At 40.5% G+C, this 17718-nt stretch overlaps 1 protein-coding gene across 3 annotated transcripts in view; it reads left to right on the top strand.

The window, feature by feature from the left end:
• LOC131543604 (collagen alpha-1(XXV) chain) overlaps nucleotides 1–17718 on the top strand; it is a 471411-nt gene that overhangs the window by 413906 nt on the left and 39787 nt on the right. For all 3 annotated transcript variants that reach the window (XM_058781122.1, XM_058781121.1, XM_058781120.1), the window contains 10 exons: nucleotides 7280–7342; nucleotides 8664–8732; nucleotides 10223–10267; nucleotides 10420–10464; nucleotides 11163–11240; nucleotides 11627–11650; nucleotides 12144–12188; nucleotides 12358–12402; nucleotides 12526–12606; nucleotides 12708–12770. In XM_058781122.1, coding sequence (XP_058637105.1) covers nucleotides 7280–7342; nucleotides 8664–8732; nucleotides 10223–10267; nucleotides 10420–10464; nucleotides 11163–11240; nucleotides 11627–11650; nucleotides 12144–12188; nucleotides 12358–12402; nucleotides 12526–12606; nucleotides 12708–12770 — 558 coding nt within the window. The remainder of the gene's footprint in view (nucleotides 1–7279; nucleotides 7343–8663; nucleotides 8733–10222; nucleotides 10268–10419; nucleotides 10465–11162; nucleotides 11241–11626; nucleotides 11651–12143; nucleotides 12189–12357; nucleotides 12403–12525; nucleotides 12607–12707; nucleotides 12771–17718) is intronic.

The following is a 17718-nucleotide window of genomic DNA, read 5'->3' as shown; positions in this document are numbered from 1 at the left end:
GCGCATTCATGTCTCCTGGACATGGCATCAGCATTTGCATGAGACCTCCCAGCCCGGTGTTCTACTATAAACTGGAAGTCCTGTAACTGAAGAAACCAGCGGGTGATTCGTGCATTTTCCCCTTTATTTTGAGACATCCATTTCAGCGGGGCATGATCTGTCACAAAGATAAATTTGCGCCCCAGCAGGTAATATCTTAACTTTTCAACAGCCCATTTGACAGCAAGGCCTTCTTTTTAAATTGTGGCATAATTTCTTATGGGCAGTAACTTACAGCTGATAAACATGATTGGGTGCTCCATACCCTCTTGCAACTGGGATAGCACAGCTCCAATCCCTACTTCCGAGGCATCTGTTTGTAGGATAAAGGTTTTTTTTGAAGTTCGGGGCTTGCAGGATGGGTTCACAGCAGAGTGATTGTTTTAATTCGACAAAGGCCTGCTCTGCTTCTTCGGTCCATTTCACCTGGTTTGGAATATACTTGCGGGTCAGTTCGGTTAGGGGGGCTGCTTTCGTGGCAAAGCCAGGGATGAATGCATGGTAGTACCCCACTAGCCCAAGGAAGGTCCTCACCTGTTTCTTGGTTTGGGGCTGGGGCCAGGTGAGTATGGATTCAATCTTCTTAGATTGGGGTTTCACATTTCCTCTCCCAACGGTGTACCCCAGATAGTTGGCTTCTTCCTGGGCGAGCGAACACTTGCTTGGATTTGCCATGAGAGCCACTGACCGTAACGCCTGCAAGATAGCCTCTAGATGGTGTAGATGTTCCTCCCAACTCCTGCTGTGGACAACAATGTCGTCTAGGTAGGCGGCAGCATGTTGCTGGTGGGGACGGAGGACCTTATCCATTAGCCTTTGAAAAGTGTCCGGTGCTCCATGAACCCCAAAAGGAAGAAAACGGTATTGAAAGGCCCCTTCAGGCGTGGAGAAGGCGGTCTTTGGTTTGGCTTGAGGGGTCAGAGGAACTTGCCAGTACCCCTTGGTCAAGTCCAGGGTTGTGATGAACCGTGCAGGACCCAATCGCTCGATCAGCTCATCTATTCTCGGCATAGGGTAAGTGTCAAATTTGGAAATCTCGTTCAATTTTCTGTAGTCATTGAAAAACCGTATACTCCCGCCTCGTTTAGGTACCAGGACGATGGGGCTTGACCACACACTTTGGGACTCTTCTATAACTCCTAATTCAAGCATTTTCTTTACCTCCTGGCTTTCCTTCTGGCCTCTGGAACTCTGTAAGGTCGAAGCCTAACAATCTTCCCAGGTTCTGTTATTATATCATGAGTTATAGCCCAGGCAGATCAGAGAAGACATCACGGTTTTGCCACAAAACCTCTCGTAACTCCTGTTTTTGTCCAGGGGAGAGTTGGTTACCCATTTTCACTGCAGGGGTTACAGGGGTGAGAACATTGGCTGTGAGGACCTCACTTGGAGGAGTGACAGGTTCATGCCACGGCTTCAGGAGGTTTATGTGGTAGATTTGCTGGCCCTTCCTTCGGCCAGGTTGACGGATTCTGTAGTTGACTGGGCCCATCCGCTCTATAATTTCATAGGGCCCCAACCACCTAGCCAGGAATTTGCATTCGTTGGATGGGATCAGAACTAACACCTTTTCCCCCGGATGGAACTCTCGAATCTGTGCCCCTCTGTTGTATATCTTGGCCTGTTGTTGTTGGGCCTGCTGCATGTGTTCCCTTACAATTGGCCAGACCGTCGCCATTCGGTCGTGCATTTGTTCAACATGCTCAATAAGGGTGCGATGTGGTGACGGTTGCTGTTCCCAGCTCTCCTTGGCGAGATCCAGCATCCCTTGAGGTCGTCGCCCATAGAGGAGTTTGAAGGGCGATAAGCCGGTGAAACTCTGTGGGACTTCTCGAATAGAGAACAAGACATATGGTAGCAGCTGATACCAATTTTTCCCCTCGACATCAATAATTTTCTTCAACATTTGTTTAAGTTTTGTTAAACCTCTCTACGAGCCCGTCAGTCTGGGGGTGGTATACAGAGGTTTTGAGTTGCTTTACCTTCAGTTGCCGGTAGGTCTCCATCACGGTAGACATGAAGCAGGAGCCTTGGTCGGTAAGGACCTCATCTGCAATCCCCACCCAGCTGAAGAGTTGGACCAGTTCTCTGGCCACGGCTTTTGAGGTGGCTGATCGAAGGGGTATCACTTCTGGGAACAGGGTGGCATAGTCAAGTATGACCAGGATGGATCGGTGTCCTCGGTTGGATTTTGGCAGGGGTCCCACAATGTCCAGTGCAACCCTACTGAAAGGAGTCTCAATGATTGGCAGAGGAATAAGGGGATTCCTATAGGTTACCTTGGGGCTGTGGAGCTGACATTCAGCACAGTGGCGACAATAGTCTTCAACTGCCTTCTTGACCCCGGGCCAATAGAACCGGGTGAGGATCCTTTCATAGGTTTTCTCTGCTCCCAAGTGTCCCCCCCCCCCCCAGGCGAGTGTGGGCTAGATACAGGACCTTAGAGGCATATGGCTTAGGGACCAACAATTGTTCTATAATTTCACCCCATCGCTGATCTACTCTATACAACAATTTATCAGGAAATGTGGATAAGAGTCTACTCAACATCTTGTAGTTGGCCCTCAACCACTTGTACATTTTCCCATGCTTGGCTCAATACTGGGTCTTGCAGTTGGGCAGTGCCGAACCGCCCCAGCCTTCCTCCCTGTAGAACTTCTGCTGGGGGAAATTCAGAAAATACTTCATGAGACTCTGTCATCAAGCGTTATGTATACCTTCGGGATCTTCCGAAGCAGTGGCAGTGGGGTCAGAGTGCGCATCACCTCTCTCCTCATTGAGATGCTCCTCCGGGCTGGTTGCTTCTGTATCTGTGATCTCTTCAGAGGTTCTAGGAGGGCGGCTGGATGGACGGACTCCGTTTACGTCGGATAGGTCTCTTCCCCTCCGCTGCTCGGTCTGTCCAGTAGGCAGGAAACACTTGACAGTCCCGGCCAACCAAGACAGGGACCGGCAAGTGATCAACAACCCCGGCCCGTACTGAGAACTGCCCCCGGAGTGTGACCATGCTTACCTCTGCCATGGGGTAATTCTTGGTGTTCCCATGAATACAGGACACAGATTTCTCTTCCCAGGATAGGCCCTGCAAACTCGGGTCGGATAAGTGTCACCATGCTCCCGGAGTCTATCAGGGTTTCAGTGTCCCGGCCTCCAATCTTAACCGGGACCCAAGGGGCAGCCGCTCCGTCATGGGCCCAGCAGGTGGTAAGAAAATGGCATGGGAGCCTTGCGGACTCCGAGGCACTGGCCGTAGGCATGAGTTCCTCTTGGCCTGGGCAGTCCCGGGCTAGGTGTCCATCCCTTCCACATGTGAAGCACCAAAATGGAATAGCACTCTTCATAGGCCTCTGATTTTTCCAGTTTCCTTGGGCCCTTAGGGGTCTTGCTTGGACAGCTTCAGGATATTTTTTAGGGGACTCTCGCTCTTGTCTCGGTTTCCAAGCTTGGTTTTTGTTCCCCTCAGGCTTCAACAAGCTCACGGTCACCTGGTGATTTTCTAGGAGGGCAACTAAGGCATCTACGTTTTGTGGTCCTTGTTGAGCCACATACTTCTTCGCATCTGAGGGCAGGCCCCGTATGCGTCAATCAGTCACTACCCTTTCTACCGCAGGCGGCCCATCTCCTTCCTCGAGCCAGCTTCTCACCATGTGGGTCAATGTGGTTACCTGGGTACATGCTGGAAAGGTTGCATAGTATTCCCAGCTGCAGACACGCTGGGCCTTGGCAGATAGGCTGAGCCCATATTGGGCAAGGATCACCCCCTTGACCATTTCATAATTAGTTGCCTCATGTGCAGTGAGGTCTCGGCAGGCCTTCTGGGTTTCCCCAGTCAGCAAAGGGAGTATCAAATTCATCCAGTCTGCCCTAGGCCATCTTTCTCTTTGGGCCGTCTTCTCAAAGAGATCCAGGTAGGCTTCAACATCATCCTCTCTGGTCATTTTAGTCAGATAATCTTGGGGTTTCCTACCCTGCGCCTCGGTCCTTCGGCAGAGCTCAGTAACTGCTGTATTCAGGGTGGCCTGAGCCGGTAGAATGGCAGTCAGGGCCTCCTCCGTTTCCTGGTTGTTTCTTGTCCGTCTGGTGCACTGTCTTAAGTCCTATGGGGGTCAACTCATGCCCGCATTCTCCACCATATGCAAGCTTCCTCCATAAGTCTGAGGGGAAATAGCTCAGGAGATCAGATTACAAAAGTCACCAGGCAGACTTCCAGTCAAGCAAAACTCAATTTCTCTATTCTTCAAAAAAGGTGGGGGGAAAAGGGAATAGAGAAAAACTCAAACTCAGATAATTCTTCTTCCTCAAGTAGTCCTTGTAGCAGCCAATTACATCTGGATGGGAGGCAGAGGAGATTAGTCACAGGTATTTGATCTACTCACATCCTCCAGTAGGCCTCTATCCTTGAGAGCTCAGTTGGGGTAGAACCAGTTCAACACCTGTTCTCTCTAGCTGCCAGCACCCTCCATCTGCTCACCTCCCTCTCTTCTGAGGCTTGTTTGTTCCCTTTTATGTGTCTGATAACTGGCCCAACTGCCTGCAGCTGAGGCTCCCCATCAGCGGGGAAACAGTGCACACCTGTGTTGGAGGAGCTATCCCTGGTTCTGAACATTACTGGGTACCCTGCTCTTGTGTCCTCCTCTGCCAGTGCTTTCCATGGTGCTGAAGGTGACATGCGCCGTGTTGTGAGGGGCCCTGCTTCCTTCTGGCCCCCACAATATCAAGAATTAGCATTTTAAGTAGTGAAAATCTAATTGCTGATATCAAAAATAGCCATTGTTACTAGTAGAAATCTAATTCCTGATATCAAAAATTAACATTTTAACTAGTAAAAACTGAATTGTTGATATCAAGAAGTCATATCCTGAGAATGAATAAAAGTCAAAACTGCTTGCCATACAGGGCTGCTGCTGTTGCAATGGAACGTTCTACAGAGTTTCGCCTCTTCTATAGAGAATGAGGAGTTACGTCATAATCTTTTCAGTCCGCGTTGCATTTTGGGAAGGCACCGACATATTAGCAGGATACGCTGTCCGTTCCCATGGTTACTTCTCATTCTCTATATGGATAACTGCTTATCTTTTGTTTTGTTTTTGCCTTTAAGTTAAACAATCATTAATTCTTCATTGTATTGTTTGCAGGGAAGAGAAGCCAATCTGTTTTTTCTGCACATATAATGATTTATTAGTAAGGTGTGTACAGAATGTAATCTTTTATTATCACTGTATCGGTGCATTAAAGGTCCCATGGCATGAAAATTTCACTTTATGAGGTTTTTTAATATTAATATGAGTTCCCCTAGCCTGCCTATGGTCCCCCAGTGGCTAGAAATGGCGATAGGTGTAAACCGAGCCCTGGGTATCCTGCTTCGCCTTTGAGAAAATGAAAGCTCAGATGGCCCAATCTGGAATCTTCCCTTTATGTTGTCATACGGGGAAAGGTTTCCTCCTCTTTCTCTGCTTTGCCCGCCCATGAGAAAATGAGCTACCACCGTGCGAGGCGAGCGCAATATTTTTTTTCCTCGAGAGACAACATGGCTTGCAAACAAGCAAAGCATGGCAGTTGCTCAGTGTTTGGATGTACAAATGAACACCAAAGTATTTTTTTAGTTCCTTCATCCAAGCCTATGGCTAGCATTAGCTACATGATAATAACTGTAACAGCATACATGAACAAACCAACTAAAGTACCGTATCCAGACACAATATTTTAAATTAACCATTCGGAGACGTCCTGCTATAGCCGCTGAGTTGCAGCTTCTTCTTCCGGATCAGATTCTGGGTCAAACTGAAAAACTTGAACGACTGTGTCTATGAGCCATTGCAATACATCCACTGCCAACATTAGCACATGGTAGCACAAGCTGGTTAAGGCCACACACCCACCCTGAATTTCGGGAAAGAGACTTCAGATACAGTACTAGGGACCACTTAGGCCTATATAAAAGCATCCAAAAAGCATCATGTCATGGGACCTTTAAGCGTGTTCTTATGAGAGGAAAATGCTTAACGTAAATAAACGTGTTACGTTCACATTTTGAGCTTATGCGTATCTGCACATAGTAACATTATATGCTTTACAATTTTGTCTTTATCACTATCTTGGTACATTAATCCACTTTAAGCATTTTAGATAGTCCCCTGTTCAAGTTCTAATTCACAAGCCTAGTGAGAGTCATACTCGCAAAGAAGGTAACGTTAATTATTAAACCAACAAAATCAAATCTTTCAAAAACACACAGAAATGTGATTCTTTTATTGACTGTGAGGCAGTGGGTTTAATCAGTGACATTAACAGATTTAATATTCGGCGTCTTCTCCGCGACCTGCTTCCTTTGGTGTTTCCTGCTTCCTTTGTATGTACACATAGAAAAAAGGCAAAAAACATACTGCATTATTCAGTTCTCTCTCAGAACGATGATCTGAGTTACTATTGCAATTCTCGATGCAGCATGAATGACATACAATTGTGACATTTTTCACAATCACGACAAAAAAGTCAAATACTGCCTTAAACTCAATAGCGGGAAGGCAGCGCTATCCTGCAAATATAGTGGATAAACAAAGTAGTTTCCCAGAACTCAACGCGGCGTTACGTCACATTCTCATTCTCTTGTGTGTGTGTGTGTGTGTTTGTGTTCACTGCTGTGTATATGCACTTTGGACGGGTTAAATGCAGAGCACAAATTCCGAGTATGGGTCACCATAATTGGCCACATGTCACGTCACTTTCAGATATCTTTGGTTGCAGGTAAGATTAGCGCCTCGGCAATTATGTGAGGTTTTCCTAATTTAGCAACTCGTTTGGAGACATAGTAGGATGCTTCTAGACACCTGTTGGACACCTGTTGTGTTTGCTGAGGTTGCGTTTGTCTTTGAGAGTCGCTTCAGCTTGCATGGCTTCATGCTATTATTTGCCAGCAGATCTGCGCATATGACACACTGGGGCCACAGTTCAGCATCTGTCCCAGTCACCATGAAGCCAAATTGAAGATAGCTAATGTCGTACTTTCGTGTTTTACACGTCTTAGGTTTAGAGTTTTTCCATGTATATTCTACATGAAAAGTGAAATGCAATAAAATACATCTAGTACCCAAATAATGCCTGATCTCTGTTTTTTTTCTTGAAAACAATTTGCAAGAATGACCAGAACCACTGGTCTACAGTATTCCACCTTTTTAATTTAGATACTTGACTTGAGTCCTAGTAATTGACAGACAGTTCCATGTGTTGCTTCTGTATGCAGGGTGAACCTGGATTCTTTGGGCCTCAAGGTGAGCCTGGGCTTCCAGGCCTGCCAGGAACTAAGGTGTGTTTGTAACACAGCCAGTGATGATATATATCACAGTTTAATATTGTGGTCATTGTTTTTGGTTTCATTCAGATTTGTCGGTGATAGCTCTGTTAAGGGCTGAAAGGTTAACAAACAACAAATGACTAAAAAAGTTTGTTCAGTTTGTGTGGGAGCACTACTCTGCAATCTACTGAGAGAAAAGTTTAATTTAAACTATTTTTACCAGACTTTTTTATTACTTAGATTCAATCAATCAATCAATCAATCAAACTTTTATTACAGACTCAAGGTCCAGATTTAAAAAAAAGACAGTAGACAACATATACAACCCATAGCGTCTATCACAGATATACAGAGTTACAGAATACAACAATACCAGTGTCTCCACAGCTTTGACTGATACCGTGTAGTACTAACCCCTATATTTGATAAACCCACAATAATCTCATTTTTAGAAGCATTAAGCCGGCAGATAAATCTATACATAAGATTTCGTAACAGTGCTTTAAAAAGTGATCACTCTTACACTCACAAACATTTCACTTGCACTATGCCATCTAGGTCTCCGTAGTAAGATTCTCATTGCATCATTATAAGCTACTTGCAGCTTCTGTAGACTAGATTCTCTGTAGTTACACCACAAATGAGCAGTATAAAGTGTTGTACAGTATGCTTTAAAAAGTGACACCTTCACCTCATCTGAACAGAAACTAAACTTACGTAAATGTATATTCGCCTGCATATACATCATATGGCGTTGCCTTTCAATATCCTCATCATCTGTCATACGTTCAGTGATTATTACGTATTAAATTAGTATTTGATTAAATAAGTAAGATGTATGTAAGAGGTAATGCAGTGAGGCACCTATGAAAGAAAAATCTAATCAATGCCTTTCAAGATACAGCATGTGCTGTCGTACTGCCCTCTATAGGACATTTCAAAGAAATAGGTACACATGGAGAAAAGAGTGGTTTAATTCAGTGAATCTCAGCTTGTTTGACAGTCCCCTTTGTCCAAAACAATATTTGAAGGCCTTTCCATCTAAGCTGACAAGCTTCTACTGTAATAAAAATATACAAAATCATATATATGATGTACATTATTATTATTATTATTATTATATTAAATAAGATTGTTAATATAACTAAATGTAAATCATTTTAACACTTATTGAGGACCACCTGGAAGTTTACAGTGTACCATGGTCTCCTGGTTGAGAACCACTGATCTAAATCACCTTTGTAATATCAAAATGTGTACCTTTTTAAGCTAGTTTTAGCTAAAAAAAAACAAAAAACATCACTGTAAAAATAATAATAAAAATATTTTGTAGGGAGAGAGAGGAGAACAAGGACCGCCTGGTAAGGGTGAACGTGGTGAAACAGGTCCAGCAGGACACAAGGTAAGATGAGCAGTAAATAGATGCAGTGGTCATCTGAGGAAGAGAAAAGTCATTAATGTAGAGAAAAGTCTCTATGTCACAATGAGCAGATAATGTCCAGTATGCCGCACAGCTATGTATACACTTTTCAAAAAAATTAAGGGAACACTTAAAGGGTTAGTTCACCCAAAAATGAAAATTAGCCTGTGTTTTACTCACGAGGCCTTTATTCACCCCCCGGAGCTGTGTGAGGCACATTTTATTATGGATGTGCGCACTTTATTTGACGACTTGTGGACAGTTGAACAGAAACACCTGCTGACTGCAATGATAGATCTTGGAATAGCCAGGACAATGTTTAATATAACTCCGATATGATTCGACTGAAAGAAGAAAGCCATATACACCTATGATGCCTCGAGGGTGAGTAAAACAGGCTAATTTTCATTTTTGGGTGAACTAACCCTTTGAATCACACACTGGATCTCAGTGAACGAAATATTCAAGAAAATTTAAGAATCTTGAAAATCTTTATTTAAATACATTGTGTAATGTTGGGCCTGCCAATTCTGATGTTCTCTGGCAAATGGCAATCGAGCTTCACGGTGCTAGGCTGTAAGCACACACAAAACTAGAGACAAATTAATCAAGAAGGATACGAAAAGAGCAATTGTCTGTGGCCACCACCCGCAAAAGCTTCCCTTTTGGGGGATGTCACTTTCAACTGATTCTCAATCATTTATGCTTCTTAACTGGACAGATTAATATCCCTGAAGTTTAAGTGACTTAGTGTTATACTGTGGTGATTGTTTCCTTAATTTTTTTGAGCAGTGTATATATTTTGAAAGTCACACAAAAGCACAAATAAGTCTACATGCAAGCACTGTAAAATACGGAATGATATATAATTCCCTATGACCCTACAGAGGATAAACAGTTTGGAGAATGGCTGGCTGTATGGATATGATTTTAAAATAACTAAATTGTCTTGGAGATAAGAAATTATGATTCCCCCCTAATGTTCTCAGGAAAATATTTATTTTGAATAAGATTTAGACAAGGGTTATTTTTTTTTTTCTACCTGTTATCTTTTCACAAACAACAGTACTACAATTAGCTGTGTTTATGCTGTGGGTAATTTTTGCAGGAGTTCTTTACCCAGTCTAAATAAACAAAAGACAATTAAGACATAATGAATCTCCAGCCGTTAGATAAAAGCCATTAACTGACAGTCTTCCAAAGTTCAAATAAACAATCTCTAATTATTACCTCAAGAAAACTATATCTTAAAATATTATATGGTGTAAACCATATTACCACCTCTGTAATTCTCAAGGGGTCTTTGAGAAAAAAAAACACAATTATTTGTTTTTGCTCCAGTATTTAATTAGCTTATTGCTGAACCAGTAAGATGGACCATAATTAATCTGGCCACACACACAACTGATTTTATCATGTTGCTTCTGAATGTGTTGATGATAAGTGTTTAACTGTTTTCAAATAATTATAAGGGAGAGCAGGGGGAACCAGGAGCACCAGGCCTGAAAGGCTCAAAGGTCATTCTCTATTCTTTTGTAACCCGCATGCATTTGAAAGTTAAAACAATTAAAATGTGTTACATATTACAAACAAACATATGATATGATATAACAAACATCCAATATTATACTTTCTCAAAATACATAAATATAATATTGGTCCATTGCAGGGGGATTCAGGAGGCAAAGGTGATGTAGGCCCAACAGGATCACAAGTGAGTAAAGTCTTAAATGATTTTTGGACAACTCTGACTAGTATGTAACACTGGTCTGTACATTAGCTTTATTCTCACGTCATTTCATTGCTGTGTTGTATGAAACCTTTTTTATTTTATTTTTTGCTGATGTAATTGGGTTAAGGTTGCACTTGACTGAATGAAACTAGAACAATCAGGATTTATTGATTGTTCACAAATCCAGGGCGTAATGTTGTGAAACAGCTGGTAAATAAGCAGACAGTAACAAGATACACTGACACTACACTGACAATTTTGTTCAAAGCCTTGATCAAACAATTGGCAAAACAGTCTAAATTGGTTGGCAAATCAGTTTTTTTGTTCAGTTCCCTGCATGCACTGAATCGTTTAAAGCAATTTCTCACTCGGAGTCGTAACAGGAAATTTAAGAACATCCAGAACATAAATAGCATTGGATGAACCTAAAGTCAATTGAAAGCAAATCTACAAATGCATCTTATTGTTTGGCAGCGAATATACATATATTTGTACTTTTACTTGAGTAAAGTTTTTGGATGCTCTACCCACCTCTGTAAATAAGCTTCAAAATAAGAACTATTGTCCCAAGATGGTTTACTGTCCCAAGTCCCTAGTGTTTTTTTGTTTTTTGTTTTTTTAGAATAAACAATGCTGGAATTTATATTTACCCACTTAATGAATATATTATTTTTGTCCAGGGGCCACCTGGGGAGAAAGGTGAACAGGGTACAACTGAAATCATAGACTACAATGGAAACATCCAAGAGGCTCTTCAGGTCAGTGGACTCATGTCATATTTATTATCTTTCATTGGAAATCATATTTCGAACCAGTAATGAGCTGCACAAGTTAAGATATTCTTTCATATCACAAGCCAAAGTGTTCAATTCCTAATATCTGGTCAAATAATTGAGAAGAATTATGACTGAAAGTAAGGATTGACATAAAAGTGCATGAACTTCAGTCTGACTGTTCACACTGCATTAACTTTTAAATAATTCAAATACACACCCAACAATGCATAATGGATAACGTTCTACAGTAGAGTTGTATGTGGGGCTTGAAAAGTAATGGGCACAGACAGAAAACATAACACACAGGTTGGTCTGATGCATAACTGTAATCTTATATTTTACCTTCCCTCCTTCCCGACCGACTACAGAAGATAACTACTATTACAGTTACGGTAATTCACCTCTGTTGTCTGTGTGTTATATATGTGCTGTATTTTTGATCAGCATGAATTCAATACTTCCATAAACATGTCTCCCATAATTCTGCTAATTCTCTTACAGGTGCCTTATTGATAAAACACTATTTGTTAACATTTGTTTTATCTGACTTGAGATAAAGACTTAATTTAATAACAAGGATCAAAGTCTGTCTAGGCTCTTTCTCAGCTATCTACATTCAGAGTGCTCAGATTAGACCTGTCCAATTTAACCTATGTTTGTTGTCACAGAAGTAAGAAATGACACGTCGCAAGTGTCATGTTTTGTATATAACAAAAAAATGTGTGAGAAATGTGTCCCTTGTGTGCTGCACGTGTAATTTGTCATTCATTATGTGCATCTTTACAAAACAAACAAACAAATCAATCAATAAATAAATATTTGGTGCATTTATCTTCAAATTATAATTTTTCTTATATTCTTCTTTTATTTGTTTTTGTGACTTAGGGTCCCCCTGGGCCTCCTGGACCAATTGGACCAAAGGGGATGAAGGTAACAGCTTAATCTATTAATGATGTGGCCATTATGGGGAATTAAATGAGGGTCTTATGTGAGAGTCTAGCATTTCATGTGTTTGCGACTGCAAACTTTGCGAAGTCAAAGATCCTAATGTGATTGCAGTTCATTTCAGCCTATAAATAAGTATTTTTGCTTTTCACAGGGTGATCAGGGTATTCCTGGACTTCCTGGCCTGGATGGTGAAAGGGTAAGAGGACTAAAATATTCTAATTGTCTAGCTCCTATTGTCTGTTGTGTGACCCATATCTAACCACACTTTAAGTTGTTATTTAATCCCATGTCACAATTAATATAATCCACATGTTCTCAGGGTCACAAAGGTTCAAAGGGGGACATGGGAATCCCTGGAATATCAGGAGAAAAGGGATCAGTGGGTCTTCCTGGATTACAGGTAAAATGATCTGAAAATGTAATTCGTTGATGCTTGTGGTATTTCACATAATGTGCAATTATTGATACTGTTTAAGTTATGTCTTGGTAATGCATCCACAGGGTGTAAATGGTCTGAAAGGAGACAAAGGAGACACTGGTTTGCCTGGCCCTCAGGGACCCTCGGTAAGTACAGCCAACAAAATGTGAATTAAGAATGTGTGTGCACTTGCAGTCAGCAACAGCTGTAGCAAACTGGGAGCAATCCTTACTAGAGTGGCAGTTTGCATGATGTCATTACTGTTACATACCCCCTTTTAAGTCTAGGGGTAGGAAAAGGAGTGTAACAATAATAATGGGGAGAGAATGAGTGAACTACCACCTCCAGGTCCCAGGCCAGACACAAAATGCTATTTAATTACCTAAGATATTTAATTAAACTGTGGGATGTAAATGAAATAAACAAAAGCTTCAGGAGGGGAAAGGCTGAAACAACAAGCAAAAGAGCATTCTTACTACAGCGTTTTTAAGGAATATATATATATATATACATAGGTGTATCTAAAAAAAAATTAATATCATGAAAAAATGTAAATTTGTTTGTAACTTATTTCAAAAAGTGAAACGTTTAAATATTTTAGATTCATTACAAGTTAAGTAAAACATTTCAAAATTTTTTTTTTCAAAAAGTCAAAAATCCAGTATCTCAAAATATTAGAATATTTCCTATGTTCATTTATGCACTCAATACTTGGTCAGGGCTACTTTAGCACAAATTACAGCTTCAGTGAGGTGTGGCATGGAAGCAATCAGCCTGTGGCATTGCTGAGGCACTATTGAGCCTTCAGTTCATCTGTATTGTCGGATCGACTGTTTCTCATCTTTCTCTTGAAAATATCCCATAGATTCCATATGGTCAGGCATGTTGGCTGGCCAATCAAGCACAGTAATATCATGGTCAGCAAACCACTTGGAAGTGGTTTTGGCACTGTGGGCAGGTGCTAAAGTCCTACTGGAAAAGGAAATCAGCATCTCCATAAAGCTTATCAGCAGATGGAAGCATAAAGTGCTCCAAAATCTCCTGGTAAAGGGCTGCATTGACTTTGGACTTGACAAAACACAATGGACCAACACTAACAGACGTCACGGCACCCCAAATCATCACTGACTTCAGAAACTTCACACTGGACTTCAAGCAGCTTGGATTCTGTGCCTCTCCAGTCTTCCTTCAGACTCTAGACCTTGATTTCCAAATGAAATGCAAAATTTACTTTTATCTGAAAAGAGGACTTTGGACCACTGAGCAACAGTCCAATTATTTTTTCTCCTTAGCCCAGGTAAGATTCTCCTGACGTTGTTTCTGTTTCAGAAGTGGCTCGGTAGCCCTTTTCCTGAAGACATCTGAGCATGATGTCCTCTCCTTGTGAAGCTCTCCCAAGTGTTTGAATCGGCTTTGCTTGACAGTATTCTCAAGCTTGCAGTCATTCCTGTTGCTTGAGCACCTTTTCCTACCCAATTTCTTCCTTCCAGCCAACTTTGGATTTAATATGCTTTGAAACAGCACTCTGTGAACAGCCACCCCTTTCAGTAATGACCTTCTGTGACTCCCTCTTTGTGGAGGGCGCCAATGATTGTGATTGGGCGCTCTGGACAGGGCCTCCAGGACGATTAAATCATAAATGATTTAGAATAATAAAAACGAACAGAATAATATATAATTTTAGTTACAAGTGTTGTCTGAATCAAAGCACACAGCTTAGAATAATCCAATGGCTCAGGCAAATAAAAATGAGCTGAAATGCACTACACAGCTTTTACCTGACAAAACAACAAATACCATACAGAGAACAACAAACGCTGGGACTCAAAGATGGCAGTGTCTCTCAGTGAGGATCACCTCAGTCTCTCTGCTTGTACTGGAATTCTCTGGGGCTGTGTTCGAAATGGCATACTTGCTTACTGCTTACTGCCCAGTACACAGTGCATACTACCTACTAATTTTAAAGAATAGTGTGTGAAACAGTATACAATAAGCAACAAATGTTTCAGAGTAGAATGCTTAATTGTCACATGACAAACACAAACATTAATTCAGCACAGCTGTCAAGGTTGTTACCTTACAAACAAATGTGCTAACTATTCTTTTTACAAAGGCTTGTTAAGAAGGCTTCATATTAGTAAAAAATGCTATATATAATACAATACAATACAATATTTATTTGTAAAGCACATTTAAAAACAACGAAGGTTGACCAAAGTGCTGTACAGAATATAATTTTTTTTTAAATAAAAAAAAAAAAACACAGGAATAGGATAGATACAACAAGACTATCAAATTTAAAACACAACACTAATAAAACAACAATTCAACCAATGATCAAGGGGTATTGAAAGCTAGAGAGAAGAAATATGTCTTTAGAGCAGACTTAAAAGCAGAGATAAAGGGGGCTAATCTGATATAAAGAGGTAGACTATTCCAGAGTTTCGGACCTGCAGTCGCAAAAGCGCGATCGCTTCGTTTTTTAAGTCTACATCTAGGCACGATGAGTAGACAGAGATCACTAGATCTCAAAGTTCTAGAATGGGTGTATGGATGAAGCAGGTCTGTCAGGTACTGAGGGGCCAAGTTGTTGAGGGCTTTATACACAAATAGAAGAATTTTAAAATCAATTCTGTATTTGATGGGTAACCAGTGCAATGCCGATAAAATAGGGGTTACTGGCTCATACTTGCGGGTACCAGAAAGAAGTCTAGCAGCTGCATTTTGCACTAGCTGAAGACGGGAGAGAGAAGACTGAGAAACACCGTAATAAAGTGAATTACAATAATCTAAACGAGTTGTTACAAAAGCATGGATCACCGTTTGGAAATTACTCTGTGATAGGAAGGGTTTTACTTTAGAAAGTTGACGGAGATGATAAAAACATGATTTTACAACAGCATTAATCTGTTTGTCAAATTTTAAGTTATGATCAAATAGAACGCCCAGATTTCTAGCGCACTGAGTTTCATATGGGGCCAGAGGGCCACAGTCAACATCCAACACACAATTTTCCTTATGCCCAAATAAAATTATTTCAGTTTTATTTTCATTTAAATGTAAAAAATTACTTGAGAGCCAAAGCTTAAATTCTTCTAGACAGGCCAACAGCGATTGTAGGCCGTTTTTATCATTGTGCTTTAAAGGAAAGTAGATCTGAGTATTATCAGCATATAGATGAAAGGATACTTTATATTTGTTAAAAATGGAAGCCAGAGGTAGCATATACAGGGTAAACAATAACGGCCCAAAGATAGATCCCTGTGGCACTCCACAATTAAGAAGTATACTAGAGGAGGACTGATGACCAATACAAACATTAAAACTTCTGTTGGTCAGATAGGAACGAAACCACTGTAAGACTGTGCCACGCAGGCCCACAGATGTCTCCAAACGTGTCAACAGGACCTCATGATCAACCAAATCAAAAGCTGCACTCAGATCTAATAAAACTAAAGCCATGGGGTTCCCAGAGTCAGTTTCTGTAAAGATATCACTTGAGACTCTTAAAAGGGCAGATTCAGTACTGTGTAAAGCTTTGAAGCCAGATTGAAACATCTCATGAACAGAATTAACAGTCAAATAAGATTGTAATTGAGTCAATACAATTTTCTCAAGGATCTTTGAAATAAAGGGTAGATTAGAAATAGGACGAAAATTGGAAAAAGAAGAAGGATCCAGGTTTGTTTTTTTAAGATAAGGCGTCACCACAGCACATTTAAGACTGTTAGGGAAGGAACCAGTAGACAAACATTTGTTAATAACCAATAACAGACCAGAACCAACTGTGTCCATGATTTGTCTAAGAAACAGAGGTGGAATTATATCTTGAGGGCAGATAGTTGGTTTTAGGTGACCAACAATTTCATTACATGAAATCAAATCAATAGGCTCAAACTCAGACCAGGTAGAAGAACATAATGGAACATCATGCAAAATATATATTGAATTAGACAGCTGGGATCTTAATGTTGTGATCTTCTCAACAAAAAACTTCCCAAAATTGTTGCAAAGAATATATTGCCCAATTGAACTCATTTCATAATTGAATAACTTTACATAGGCTATTGGACTGAACTGAATGAGCTGTTTTTAACTGATCTCTCTTTAATGATATTTTTGGCAGTTACACTAATTGGAAAAAGTGATATATTCTAGTTACACCAAGTGCAAATAATGATCAACTCTGTTTACACTAAAATAGCAGCGTTTTCTTTAGCAACAGGTGTGTAAATAGTAGTTAGGTGGCAGATATTTATACTTCAGTACTGTAGTACATTATAAAACAGTATGCAATAACATTTTGAGTGTAAATTATCATAAATTTTATTTGATGAAAGCCACTTTATTGGGACAAAAACCTACCTTCAGCTAAGCACACTGTAGTATTAATGAGGCGTTTAATTTCCACTTTCAAATATTTACTTAATTTTATATTGAAAATAAATGCCTTTCTGATCTGGTATGTGATGGGAAAATGAGTTTACTCACTGCGCCACTGATACTATAGTAATACACGTGTCTTTTGCAGTGCTGTTTATGGCACCCAGGCATTGGTGGGCGGAGCTAATTACAGCCTCTGCTAACAAATTGGTCTATTTGTCCTTAGAGTAAATACACTCGTTTCTTTTGCTTGACAGCGGAATTTAATTCTGTTTGCTTAATTCAAATATTAATTTTATTTATATATTTTATTTATATATTATATTACTGCAATATTAATATTATTATTTAATATCTTTGAAACGATGTATAAAGCGCTATAGAGATAAAGGTGACTCATTTGACTTGATCGGAAAAGTGCCGTAGAGATTAAAGTACAATTTATGTCCTACTAATGATATTGTTTTTAGATGCACAGCGATAGTTTGTAGTTTACATGTATACGTACAAGTGTAACATTTATAATTACTATTCCACGCCTCCAGTTCACTCACGCATTTGAAGGTGAAACGTCACATGGAGCGCGTTGCTTTCTGGGAAACAGTATCCCATGCTGCGTCTTCAGATGCATACATCAAATTTCAGCAAATGTAGCAGGTAATCCGGGCATTTCATGCATACAGAAAATTCACATACTATTCACAGTATTCA

The sequence above is a fragment of the Onychostoma macrolepis genome, chromosome 07 (genome assembly GCF_012432095.1).
Source record: "Onychostoma macrolepis isolate SWU-2019 chromosome 07, ASM1243209v1, whole genome shotgun sequence".
In the NCBI taxonomy this organism is placed as follows: domain Eukaryota; kingdom Metazoa; phylum Chordata; class Actinopteri; order Cypriniformes; family Cyprinidae; genus Onychostoma; species Onychostoma macrolepis.
The sequence above is the reverse complement of the archived record's forward strand: the minus strand, read 5'-3'. Positions and strand labels throughout refer to the sequence as shown.